The sequence below is a fragment of the Coloeus monedula genome (assembly GCF_965178545.1).
Source record: "Coloeus monedula genome assembly, chromosome: 15".
Lineage (NCBI taxonomy): Eukaryota > Metazoa > Chordata > Aves > Passeriformes > Corvidae > Coloeus > Coloeus monedula.
Window position 1 is genome coordinate 5,494,634 of NC_138795.1, and position 13,814 is coordinate 5,508,447.

The 13,814-nt window shown below is 52.0% G+C and overlaps 1 protein-coding gene across 2 annotated transcripts in view; it reads right to left on the reverse strand.

Moving 5' to 3' along the window:
* LARP1 (La ribonucleoprotein 1, translational regulator) overlaps window positions 1–13,537 on the reverse strand; it is a 46,134-nt gene extending 32,597 nt beyond the window's left edge. For both annotated transcript variants that reach the window (XM_082291207.1, XM_082291206.1), the window contains exon 1: window positions 13,111–13,537. In XM_082291207.1, coding sequence (XP_082147333.1) covers window positions 13,111–13,453 — 343 coding nt within the window. In that variant the 5' untranslated portion in view covers window positions 13,454–13,537. The remainder of the gene's footprint in view (window positions 1–13,110) is intronic.
* Window positions 13,538–13,814: the final 277 nt, after the last annotated feature.

Genomic DNA, 13,814 nt, shown 5'->3' on the forward strand with positions numbered 1-13,814 from the left:
ATGGGTAAAGCCGTGGACTGCTCTCCAAGGAGCCCATCTCCTACACTGCAGGACTGAGGCTGCCTGCCCAGGTCAGCTGCTCCTTTTTCAGCTCTCCCAAGGCTAAAACTAAAACACAAAGGACCCAGGCACAGAAAGATGGGATGGGATTTTGCTCAAAGTCCCAACACAGAAAGGTGAAGCCAGCAAACCAGCCCCACCAATTCCTCCCACCACACACACCTGCTACCTTGCAAGGCACCCCGATGCCAGGTATCCCAACACTGGCCAGATGCTGCAGGACAGTGCTTCACAGCAGCTCTTCATCATCCCATCAGCCACCTGCTCAGCAGCAGGTAATCCCTACATGGGACCCAGGCAGCTCTGCCCCTGCCTGCACAACACCCTCCCAGCCATGCCCAGCCTGCCCTCCAGGCAGCTCAGTGGGAAGGAGCACAAAATAACAGTATCGCAATGCAAATGAGCAGACCCACGAAATTTGGACCCTATGGTCTCACATTTCCTTCCCCTTCTTGCATGCAGACACTTTTGTTTCTCAGCATGAGCTCAAAATCAAAAACTGGTGTCTGAACAAAGGGACTGTAGTCACCACAGGAACCAGTGATCTCTTCACTGCAGCACCAGTCTCTGCAGAGCCAGGTACTTCCCAAGCCCCTGACCATTCTCTTCAGCCCTGCAGAGTATCCATATAGCCTACAACAGATCAGCAGAAAACACATTCTGTGAATCTTCCTATTATCAGGAAGGGGTGGTGGGGGTGGTTGGAGGAAGGAGTGAGGAGGGAATGAGGTCAGGGGTGTGCATGGCAGCTGGCAGGATGCTGGGACAGAGCCTTTCAGGACCATCACGTGAGGGTGCAGATGTGGTACAGGGGTGCTTGCTCTGAGCACCAATACCCAGAGTTGCTGCACACTGAGCCCAGGAGATACAACTAAATTGAGGGCAGTTGTCCTTATTTTAGGTGGTGCTGGAGGTGGATCTCAATTTCAATTTCTGCCTGATGGTATTTTTACACAAAGGAGAAGACCGTATGCTAAAATGGGGCATTTAAAGAGAAAAGCTGATGCATCCACACACATACCCCCTCCCCAGGGGCTATCTGGCTACTGCTGCTATTCAGGTATCTGGGACAGGTCCAGAAAAGTCACCCCATTTATGAGCCCTCATCTCCCCTCCGCTGCTCTCTGCGGAAGCATGCGCCAACCATGCTCCTCCACCAGCCACGCTTCACAGTGCTGAATCCAAACGCCTGCACAGGAAGCCTGTCCTCTCCCAGCTCAGGAGCTACAGCTGGGAAGGGACCTCCACCACCCACTCCAGCTGCCCTTTTCCAGTACAGACACTGCTTCCTCCTGGCAGGGCCTGGGAGGCAGCGGCTGAAGAGCAGCTCACTATCCCTGACGCAAGAGAAACACTGACTCGTTATTACAGCAACCTGCAGCCATAACTGCCGAGGGGCCGCGTGGCCGCAGGCCAAGCACCAGCGGGAACCAACTCCCTGCTGGCCCCCACCTCCCATTACCCTTCTGCTCTCCAAACAGGGGGAAAAACGACCTCAGAGTGCTTTATGTCACCTGCCAGTCACCAAAGCGCACTGACTGGTACCAGCACACCAGTGTGCTGGGTGAGCGCTGTGCCTCTGCACGCACAGGTACAAGCGCAGAGATGACAGCCAGTTCCTCGGCTGCTCCCAGTGGGACATGGGGCTCATCCACACTGCCACAGGAAGACACCAGCTGATTTGTTCTGGCTTTCGACCCGTGAAGTTGTAACCAAATCATCCTCCACGTTTTGCAGACAAAAGACTCGGACGTCAGCAAAAAAAATGACCTCTCCAAGGTCACGCGGGGACTCGGCAGCAGAGACGTGACCAGAACTTCATGACAATGGCTCGAAAGCTGCAAGGCAGCACTGACTGCCCAGGAGAGGGACTGGGGAAGGAAGTGCTGGCAGATGGCAGGATCGATTGGTATCTCTCCTCCTAACCTGACCTGCTGCCTGGCAGGGACGATCCAGGCAGGGAAAAGGTCCAAATTACATAGTCTAGCATGTAGTGCAAAGAGACCAGAGCTGCTTGAATCTCTTCTCCAGCTCCATGCAACACTTCAGTTCAAACCTCCGTCACCTGGCTCCCCCTCGGAGGCCAAGGCAGTGTCTGCAGGGGTTCCCGAGACAGTTACAGGCCTCTTCAAAGCAGCACTCAGGAGAAGGGGGTGAGGTCTGCTAGGGAAAAGTAGCAAAGCAAGAAACCCGAAACCCGAAGATTAGCATGGCCAATTATATCCCTCCCTAGATCTTGTTTGTTTCCTGTTCCCTTCCTTTGTTACCTGCTGAGCAGGATCAGGGACGGTTCAGCTCTCAGTCACCCAGATCGTCCCAACCCTCTCCAGCTGCCAGATGCATGCAAACACCTCCCATGCCTCTCAACTTACTATAATATCTTTACCCCCTTGAAGAGAAGCTGAAGCATGAGACGGATCAATCCTAACATGATGCTGGCTAGGTCCCAAGACACCACTAAGGTCTGTGCAAGAGGAACAAAAAAAAGCTACGTAAGGGTTTATCCCAAATCAGTTCCTCTGCAAGGGTATCCAGACCACCAGTACCTGGTAAGGGGTTTTCTGTTCTCTGTCCAGAGGAGAGGTTAGATTCGTTCTCAGACACCCCCATCACCTGCACTGGCTCAAGAGCTGCAGCCACTGTGAGCTCTGACATCAATTTCCCACAAACCACACAGAAACAAATGCTTGAAATAGGTTTTCAGTGTATGAACAGCTGTGGGTTCAGTGAAGTTCAGCTGTGGCGCTCGTGATATCTTCGTGTACTTGAAAAGTAGTGAAGACTTCCAACATCACAGAGTTTCGAGAGGAACAACACTGGGGAAAACAACACCTACTCCAAAATCAGAGCGTTATCTGAGGTAACTCCCTAACTTCACACCACACACTAAATGAGTACCTCAATGCTGACGTTCAGTCTCCTCCAGACCGAAGCGGAGTAGCGCAGACCCAGCAGGGCTGTGCCACCAGCTGAACACACGGTCACCAGCAGGACCAGCACCGTGCCCAGCAAAAACACCTTTCAGAGATCCACATGGAAGAGGGTCCAGGTCTCTTCTCCCAGCACCAGAGATGCCAATGGGGTTCTGGGGAACCTGACCAGAAGAACGAAAGCTCTCCAAACAGACAGTCCTGTGAATCCAATGCTCACATATGCACAGGCACACAAGGAATAACTGGAAGGTCACAGGCTGTTGTTTCTCCCATCCACTTATCAGTGCTCGAACTGGAGAGAACAAACACTGGGTGTTCTCTCCCATTAACCCCTTCCTCTCATCTCCAAAATGGAGAAGCAGCGAAGTGCTGCTGCTCCAGAGCATGAATCCCAACATTCCTGATCACGAACCCAAGAAGGGGCTTCAGAGAAAGTCCAAGGCAACTTAAAGGTGCTCAATTACTGTTCCCACAGAGCAGCTGGTGACCCAGCTCTCTGCCTCACATCCTTTAATCACCAGTAAGCATGGAGTGACACCACTGGAGGCCTTAGGCCTTCTAAGAAAACAACCCTACGCGAGTCTGGGCCCAAAGATCACAATCACCCTCCCCAAATTGCTCTTTAAGCCACTGGATATTGAACAGGCAGTAAAATTTCTGGCATGATCAAGCAAAATATACATGTCTTGAAGACTCTTGTTGAAATACAGGAGCCATTTTGGTGTAGCCCACAAGCCAGCTGAGTTCCACACTATGGAAACTGATATAGGATGGTGTTTCCCTTTGACAAGGTTGTTGCACTCAGCACTGCAACACACTTTTCTGCTTGCACATCAAAGGCAGACCTAAACTCCAGAGAAGCTTTGCCCAAGGACAGCTTAATAAGCAACAGGCAGGACAGATCTATCCCCCCACAAAGGAGACTCCATTAATGCACCCAGAAATCCAGTCTCTCCATGAAAGAGGATCCCACGTCACCTCCTCAAATGCACCAGTATCATGGTAATGCCCCATAACATCAGACAAAGATGCCATAAACCCCTATGAAAAGCCCAAAAACTGAACATTGCAAGGCTCTTCACACCTTTGGGCTGCAGGCAGAGGGCCAAGCAGGGGGCTGTAGGATACACAAGGCAGCACAGTGAAGACAACATAATTAAATCTCTTAACTGAATTACAAATCATCAGACTCAGAGTCTGAGGCATTGCCTCCCTCTGGTCCAGGCTAACTGCTTGATTTTAATCAAACACTCAGCCATTCCAATCACCTTCTAAACTCCATCCTTGCTTGATTCCACTCTCTGCTGACAATTAGATCAACTCAGATTTCACCTCCAACTGAAGCTAAGAGGGTTATCTTGCTGTAATCTGCCATGTCTCCTCTCACAATTGTTTTTACAGGTTTAATTTTAAAATTTAAAACCATGGCTCATTTACAGCAAAGTCCTCCTGGCAGAGCATGCAAATGTCACATTTAACATTCCACAGTTAAAAAAAAAACCAACAAAAAAACCAAAAAAACAGAAAACAGTGAGCTTAGAGAGCTCACTTGAGACTGGGAAGCCAAAAGAAAACAGTCCTCTTTTTGTTCAGCTCAGTTCAAGACCCTCTGCAGTGGCAGAGGATTTCTGACCACTCAGAAGATGCATGAGATCATAGTCGGTATTCCCCCGAGCTCTCAAGGTTGAGCTGGGAGTTGGGAAGTGAAATTCAGTATGATTACAGACAGTGAAGTCTCATGCTTTGTCATCTGAGCACATGGTGGAGACACCTCCGTGATTCGCTGTTCTGTCTTGCTGGGTGGAACCTCATGCATAAACATCCCATCACTTCTGTTTCAGTCACAGTAAAAACCTCCCAACAGCATTTTTGGGATGTGTTTATCCACATTTCAGTATCTGCTGCTACAGACACATCATTTCTCAACATCACACATACTGGTGTCACTCCTTACACTTAATTCTTCATGCTGTTTTTCCCTCTACTCTCCCTCTTGCAAAGCCCTGCAGCTGACCTGCCAACATGAGCCCACCTGGAGGTAACACAGCTACGGTAAAGTGCTTCAGTCACTCCTTTAGGTGTCTTTTTTTGTGCCACATGAGGCCAAGAGCATTGCTATTTGTTATTGTGGTTGTCTTTATTTTCAGTAGGCTTGTTCTGCGAGGTCAGGAGAGCTGACACAGACTTTTTGACTACTTGGAAGTGTAACCTTTCCAGTTACAGCAAAGGCATAAAAACTGCAGTGAGAATATGAAGGGTCTTGCAGGAATAAACTCAAGTACTTCTTTTGCAACATTTAGAAAAAAAAAAAAAAGGAAGATGTGACCTTGGAGAATCTAAAGAAATTAGTATCTTGTAGTTCAAGTGAACACTGGCTTATCAAACATTTGAGTGTTGCTTATTAACTATAACTATTTTATTCTGTCACTAGCTTCCTCATCTGAAAGCATGCAAACCAGATAGTTTGCTAGCTAAGAGTTGCTAAAATAATCACTCGTTTATATCACTGACCAGAAGCTTTCAAAAGCATACGCAAAGAAAAAGACAATAAAAAAGGCTGTGTGATTTAGTGTGGAGGCTGACTATAGATCATAAATAATCTGCCTAAAGACAGTGCTCAGTATTTAGCAACATACCCACCTCTGGCAGCACCTCTGAGTTACCAGACAGGTAAAACACCAATCTCCCCACACACCTTTTCTGTTACTTTCCCATCAAAAAAACTCTACCCTTCCCTCATTTTTGTGGTTTTTCCAATTTCATACTTGTTTCCCCACATATTTAGCCAGGGAAAAAACTCACCTCTTCTGGTTTTTTTTCAGACTTCTTAAAAGCTACCTTATCTAGCCCTGAAAACCCCCTGTTCTCTCCATGCATTCACGCTGCAGGTGAGTCAAAGAAGTCAAAAACGACTACCAGGAAAGGAGAAGATGTAAGAGCCCCCCGCGCCCGCCCGTGGCTCGCTCCGGCGCAGCCGTGCCCTGCAGACTGCAGAGTCACTCTGCAGGAGCTCGGCACACGCTGCCGCTCAGCTGGAAAAACGTGCTCAGCAGTGTGCCCGGGACAGGCTCTGCTTCCTCCCATCCCGCCGCCCCCCGAGCTGCACCCCCATACCTGGGGCCGGGAAGAGCGGAGCAGCGCCCGTGTCCCACTGGCCGGACCCCACCTCGGGCTCGCCAGCCCCTCCCGACCAGCAGGAAGGGCACACAGCACATTTCCGCCCCCTGTCCAGATTCCCAAGCTCGCTTTAACTCTGCTTCGTATGTCAAGGACACGTGAGGTTCACAAGCCCCAGCCGAGACCCCATTTCTCCCGGTTGTCCCCCAGCTGTCACAGTCACCAAGAGATCTCTGCAGAGCCTGCCAAAGTGACACTGAGGAGCACCATAGATGCTTCTCCTCCAACATCTTCCTGGTGGGGCAGGGATGGTTCTCCTGGGCCCCGTCAGAGGCCAGGGCTGCTTTGGGGAGCAAGCTGGGAGAGGAGAGAAGCACTTGCTACAGCAGCAGGTTGCAGACCTGTTCCCAGCCACTTCAAGGGGTGTTCGGCAGGAAACAAACGTGCATCCCCAGGAGCACAGGTCAGGGCAGGCTGTGCCCACCCGCACGTTGTGAGTGTCACACGTATTCTGGAGGAACCAGAGTGATGTTTTCTAGATCAAGAGAACAAAGGGCATTTGTGTCACCTCTGAGTGTCACCAGAGCCAGAGTGAGCAAGATCAAGACCTCAGTCACACCAACAACCAGCCCCACTGACCATTTCTAAAGTAAATTAAGGTTTCCACCTGGCCTGTTGTGACACAGCACCAACCCAGCCAGGGCCACCATGGTCACCTCCAACACATCATCTGCAGCAGAGAACTCTACCAAACCTTACGGTTTGTCACCACACAGAGGAACAGGGTGACTTGAACCCACAAAATAAAAATAAAATCACAACCACTGCAGAACACTGAACCGTGCTGGGTGTTCCCATACAATGCTGAAACACATGGAAGTGTCAAGGCAATCTTCTGTTCCTAAGTCAGCTTTGCTCCCCAAGGACAGTGAAGGTAACCCACTGATAAAGCAGGTATTAGATGAGCCAGTTCCCAGCCCTTCCTCCCTCTCTTTGCACGTCTCAGCAGAACATCCCCCAGCACACGCAGCTTTAATGCCACAGGAAGAGCTCTTGATCCTGGCAATACCCACAGTGAGTGCCACACCGAAGTTGGGCCAGATGACTTGCTAAGGATGGTTCCAGCAGCTCACCTAGCACCATCAGCCTGGTGCAATACTCAAACCAGCAGAGGCACAACACATCACACACCAGTTTGCTCAGGAAAGGCAATCCACCCACAAAGCCCCCCAAAGTGCAGCACAAATGAGTGCTCTGATAGAGGTAAGTTCAGTTAAGAGGATCTTCTGGGAACCTCCAATTACAGGATGAGCTTTCTGTAGAAACATGTTGACACTTGACCACAGTTTCCACAACCTTTCCCAAAAACAAAAGTTTATCTTGCACAGCATTAGAATTGCCATCAGCAAGCCTATTTCCATCAAACACCTCATGCCAGTTTTTGCTCCACAGCTGCAGGACATCCATGTGCACACCCACCTCTCCTTTCTGCCAAGCAATCCAGACTGACCCTGACCCAAAACTTTCCCCACAAAGAAATCTGGTAATTGATTTATTCAAGGCCAAGTTCAGTTCCCATTTGTTCTGGTCATTCATTAGTGTTACCTAAATACACAAGTAGCTGTAAGTTATCCCAGCTGCATTAACTTCTTTGAAGCCCTTCTTTTTCCCCCTCTCCTCTGACCTCAGGTCATGCAGCTGAATCATTTGATACAAGATATTCAGATTAGCCAGTTATTTCAATGCAAGGAGATAAGTCTCCCAGCTCCATTCAGACCTCACTAACAAGGACCTGGACCTGCAGAACAAGTGGAACCAAAGTGAGAAAAGGAACAAATGCAGAGCTGGCCATGCCAGAGACCACAGAGTGGATCCAGAAATCCACCCACAGCTTTAGCCAACCCCAGGAGACAACTTCTTGGCCATAAAAAGCTCCACCTAGATGGCACTATCACCATGGGAGAGCTCAGCAGGTATCACCAAGGTTGCATCACCTCCTTCCCCAAGCTCCCTGTGTACACAGCAAGCCAGGGATTTGACAGAACCAGCAGTGCAGAGACTCAGGCCCCTGGCAGGAAGTCAGCAAAGGGTCCAATGCCAAGATGACCAGAGGATAAGTTAACATTAAAGACCGTAATGTAAATGTGTATTGCAGCTGGGAATGAGCAAAGCTTACCAGTCCCAACTGGACCTACGGTAAGAGCACATGTAATAACTGTTAGGGTTAAAACGTTCAGCCTGGTCTGAACAGCAAGCACAGCTTTCTACTAAAATGCCCATTCCTTATTTCGCCAAACAAGCACAACCACAGAGATGGTGTTGGAGATTCACTATAGTCTCAGGTATTTAAAGAGCAACCTAACTCTATCCAAGTCGGCATTTGGCATCGCCCTGAGGATAATTTCACACTGTTCGAGCACAGCAAAAAGATCAGGTGTCATAATTTGGAAGGGAGAGCAGAGCATTGCAGCCCCAGTGCCCCCATTCCTAGTCCTGCTTTCTGGACTCAATTTGTCTTCACATCTGAACCAAGTCCTTCTGCTGCCCAACCCAGTGATCCCTGATGCAATGCTGGTGGAAACCTCCATGGCACCACGAGCAATATAAAGTTTAAAAGAAGAGTTGTGAGGCTAAGGAGATGGTCGAAGAGAATCCTTTAGCGATGCCTCAGACCCGGCAATCTGGAACTGGAGGTCGCAGCAGAAGCAGGCGCTGAAGCCCAGCAACCAGGCCCAGTGAGTCAGCTCCCAGGAGCTGCGCTGCATTCCCCAGCCTTCTCTCCCCGAAACAAACAGTGCAGAACAGGGCAAAGGTCCAGCACAAAGCTGAAGGGCAAAGGTATGCGGGGAGGGAAAACACTAAGCCTCACATTTTTTTGAGCAAAAAGTTCCAGTCACCCTCATCCTCCTCAACAAGATGGGAAGAGTTACTCAAACGTGAGTTGAGGGATTGGAACAAAACAGTATTTCGGAGAGGAAGCTTGGGGTGGTGGGGGGAGGCCTCCTGCTGCGATAGCAGCTCTGTTGCAACAGCCAGAACAGCTCCACAATTACGTGCCACGACAGAGTGAGAATTGCCCAACACTTTGGAAATAGGTGTGTGCAGGACTACCAAACTGGATACCTGAGCAAGCAGATGTGCGTGTCTACTCTGAACGTGAAGAAATGCCAATGTAAAACAAGCTTCCCATCCATCTTATCTCCTGCACTGGAGGCTGGTTTCAAGGAAGGCCCTATGGGGAGTTAGTCAGCGAGGGCTGAGATGCGAATGACTCTTCCCCTGCCTTGTCCTCAGTACCGGTAGGCAAGTCAGCCTCTGCTCAGGCATAAAGCAACATGCACTCTCTCTGAACAATAGTCAGCTCACCCCTGGTGCTTGCTGCTAGCAACTAAGGTGTGTCTTCTGGAAAGTACTGCTTATCCACCCAGCACGTTTGCCAAACAGCATGCAGGAAACTACTCAAGAACTCAAAGCATCTCCTGCATCTCCACTAGGAAATGCACCGCTTTCCCTGGCCAAGCGCTTGCAAGGAGAATGAAAAAAGTTAGCACATGCAAAGCTCAGCGACTGCAGTGCCGGTCATTAAAACCTGCGCGTTCTTACTTCCAAGATGTAAATGGCTTTAAAAATAAAGAAATGCCAAGTGCCTTGATGCAACATTTCTTGAAATACATCCAGCAGGTTTTCAAAACGGGGTGCTGTTAACACCTGTCCACACCAATGCTTGCATCAGCACCAGCCCTGGTGCAGGGCACAGCAGACGAGTACAACATGTTCCAGAAGGTCGAGCTGTCTTAACTGTAAGCCACACTTCTCATCTACAGAAGAATTGGAGAAAACACTTTGAATTTGGTTTATAGCCAGTAGTGCAAAGCTGGTTTTGCCAGAAAATGTTTTCTCTCTACCGCAGACACACACAACACCATCATGTGTCAGTCAGGTTGCTGGCTGCACTTATTTACATGATAAGAAGGGAACATGTAATAACAAGGGCATGGTCACACAGACCTTGCTACTAGATCATTAGAGAGTAAAAATGAGGCATCATTACAGCTCTGCAGCGACCCTCATAAGCAGTCAGCAGTGTCAAGTACAAGCCTTGCCACACAGGACAGGACCATGTGATCTCAGGACTCAAAGGATCCCCCTCTCTGCTCTTTGCACCCCGACTCTGAAACACACAGGAATAAAAAGGTAACGTGCATCTTGTCAAGACACCACGAAAATTTTCTGGTGTGCCACTCCAGCTGAGCCTCAGCCTCTGCTCACAGCATCAGCAATATCACTGCTGTCTAACTCAACCTAATGGTTGCCCCACTTACTGCCAAGCCGTTGCGCTTTTGGGAGGTTAAGAAGCAAGGAGAGGCTTTGCTTTAAGAGCCCTCCTTCCTGAAAAAGCAGAAATGTTTGCTCAAACATCCTATTATATCACAAGCTTCACTGCCAACTTCGAGCATAAAAATACTGCAGCAGGTAGGCAAGACACAAGCTTCTGAAGGTAAATCCTAATCCATGAAAAAAGGACCCTGTTCTTCAGTCCCTGTGTCAGGCCCCCAATACACTCAACGTGTCCAGCCATGGTGAGTGTTCAAAACAACCTGGTGTTTTGACCACCTGGAGGTGGACTTAAGCTCTTCCCTATCCATATTCCAACACACACAGCAGAAACTCACCAAGATCTGTGGCTCTGTTATCCCTGAGCTCAATGCTTTTGCTTTATTCTACACACCAATTCCAACACAGGCCATTACAGAATGCGTGAACACCTAAGGAGAAGGTCTTGTCCATTAAATCTGCTCTATGGCTCTATAATTAATATAATCATTATAAAAAAAACTAGGGCTTTCAAAGCCTGTAAAACAAGTCACAGAGGGATCCCTTTATCTTTACAGAGCTGTCTTCACTACACTGTCTGGTCTCCTCGGTACCTCTGGCAGATCAGGGCTGGAAACATTTACCATGTACCTCCAGCACAGAAGCACTGCACTGGGAACACAGCTGGATTACAAGCCAAGGCTTTGTAAGCTCTGCTGAGAAACCAAAGACTTCCAGCAGTGACTTTCCACAGTTTAGAAGTTCTCAATCCACTGCAAGCATAGAAAAGAGTCGCTTTCCTTGGGTGATCGTCCTGGAGGTCACAACGTGACAACTCACCTCACCAGCTGATTCTTTCACACACATTCACGTTCCAGATCTTTTTTGGTAAGTGTCTGCCAAAACAAATCCTCCACCCAATGAAATGAAGACACAACATGAGCCTGCAAACTCTAAAAGAAGGTACTTGGGTGCAGGGCTGCCAAGCAAGGTCAGCTGCCAGCCTGCCTCTCGTGGGAGCTCACCAGCCATGTTTATTTTACACATTTTCTCTTCTGCTAATGAACAGGCAGCAAAAGAAACAATGGCTCAAGAGAGGAGAGCCAGGTAGCAGCACTGGGGGCATTGCTGGAACCAGTCGCTCCTGCCAAGAGTCCCAGAACACACCACTAACAAATTCCATTTTTTAAACACCTTTGGGAATATAGAGACAACTGTGCTGGGCCCAAGGACAATTCTGAGTGTTGCAGCATTACTCCCTTACCCTGCAACTGCGTGGACACACTAATGACACACTCTCACTCTCTCCCTCAAAAAATCATTCCAGGAGTTGCAAGGGCCCCCCGCTTGTGCTGGGCAGCTGCCTCGTTGCTGCTGACTCTGACAAATCATGCACCTTTGCGACTGACAGGCCTGGTAATGAATCTGGACACCCCTTACACAAGAGACTCAAAGAGAAACGTTTAATCTCGCAACTTTGCATTTTTTGGTTTATTTCTCAGGATCATTATCTCAGAAGGCATCACAATAGAGTGCAACCTTCACACAAAGGAGCGATGTGACCAGTTTTGTGTCATAAAGCACGAGGCGAACGCAGACAGCGACACTGTCCTGGATTTCCTTAAGCTTTGCTTATGTCCATGACTACAAAGACAAACCACCAAACAATCCGAACAGAGACTTCTACCTGGCACGATTAACTTGTCCTCTATACTTTCCATTAAGATGACAGCTTTCCAGGTGGAAATTGCAGAGCTGTCCATCTCCCAAAGATCAATAACTCTGATGAATCATCATGCTAGGCAGTAACAGTTCCTACAAAACACTAGCACATACAGTAATTGGGAATCTGATGTCACATCTGGCAGTGTGATTTCAGAGTTAACAGAGTCAGGCAGAAAAAGATGAAGTCTTTCCCAAACAAGACGCTTAGTGAAAACTTCTGTGTTTTCCTCCTACTCCCGATTCACTTGAAGCAGATACGAGGGGAGCACAGCACCCATCCCGACAGGCGAGGAAATGGTGTTCTGCAGTTTCAGCCTTTGCTGACGACAGCAGCGTGTTACAAGCGCGATTTGGACAGCGCAGCCCCTCCGCTTCCCTTTTCGGGGACCCCCGTTCCCCAGCCGTGCCCCTAACGCAGGGCAGCGACCGCGCTGGGCAGAGCCGCGCTCGGCCGCGGCCCCCGGCCCCGCCGCCGCCATGAGTCGGCAGAGAAAGGCGGCGCGGCCTGCGCGGGGGAGCCGCGGCCGCGCACACGTGGGCAGCGCAGGCCGCGGCCCGGGGAAGGGCCCCCGCGGGGGCGACGGGACCGCGCTCCCGGGGGAGCCGCACGCCGGGAACCGACCACGTTGCCGGCGCTGCTGCGGCGGAATGCCGGGAGCGGGAGGGGAGGGGGAGGGGGGGGGCCGCGTGTCCGCCGCCGGGCCCGCCCGCCGCCGCCGGGCCCCCGGCGCCCTCCGCTCCCCGCCGCCGCATGGCCGGGCCGCGCTGCCCTCCCCGCCTCGTGGCCGCGGCCGGCGCCGCCGCTCCCCCCGCTCCCAGCGCGCCCCCCGCCCCGCCGCGGCCCCGCAGGCCGCGGGCGCGGCCCCACGCCGTGTGTGCCGCATGGCGCGGCCGCCCGGGGCGCGGTCGCCGGCGCACCCGGCCCCCCCCGCTCCGCTCCCAACGACCCCCGAGCACCCACCGGGAGGCGACTGCCCGTTCACGGCCGGCGCGTTCTTCGTCCAGGGGTTCACCTTGGGCGGCGGGGCCTCGATGAACTCCCGGCGCCCCGCGCCGCCCGCTTCGCCGCCGTCCTCCGCCTCGCCGCCGGCCCTCAGCAGGCTCTCCTTCTCCTGGTTGTTGCTCTCCTCCTTCTGCTGCTTGGCGCTGGGCGGCCTCGGCGCCGCCGGGCCGCCGTCGGGGCCCATGGGCGGCTCGCCCTTCTCCCGGCCGCCGTCCTGCGGCGGCTTCAGCACCAGGGCGCGCTCCTCGGCGGGCAGCAGCGGGGCCGTGCCGGGCAGCAGCGCCTCCACCTGCGTCGCCATCTGCGCGCCCCCGAGCCCCGCCGGGAACCCCCCGACCCCGGTGCCGCCGCAATATGGAGCCGCGCGGGGACCACGCGACTGCCGCGGGGGCGCGCACCGCCCGCCCGTGCGCGCCGCCGGCGAGGGGAGGGGCGGCGCGGGGCGCGCCCCCGCGGGGCGGCCGGCGGCGCGCACGGGCCTGATGCAACGCCCGGCTGAGCTGGGGGGGGCTTAAAGGGCACCGGCCCCTTCCCCGAGTTCCCGGCCTCACTGTCCAGCCGGGAGATGCCGGGCTCAGGCCAGGGGTGCCGCTGCCGGCTCGGGGACTCCGGGGACGAACGCACCGGTGGAGCCCCGGAGTCCCCGAGCCGGCTTCGACAGT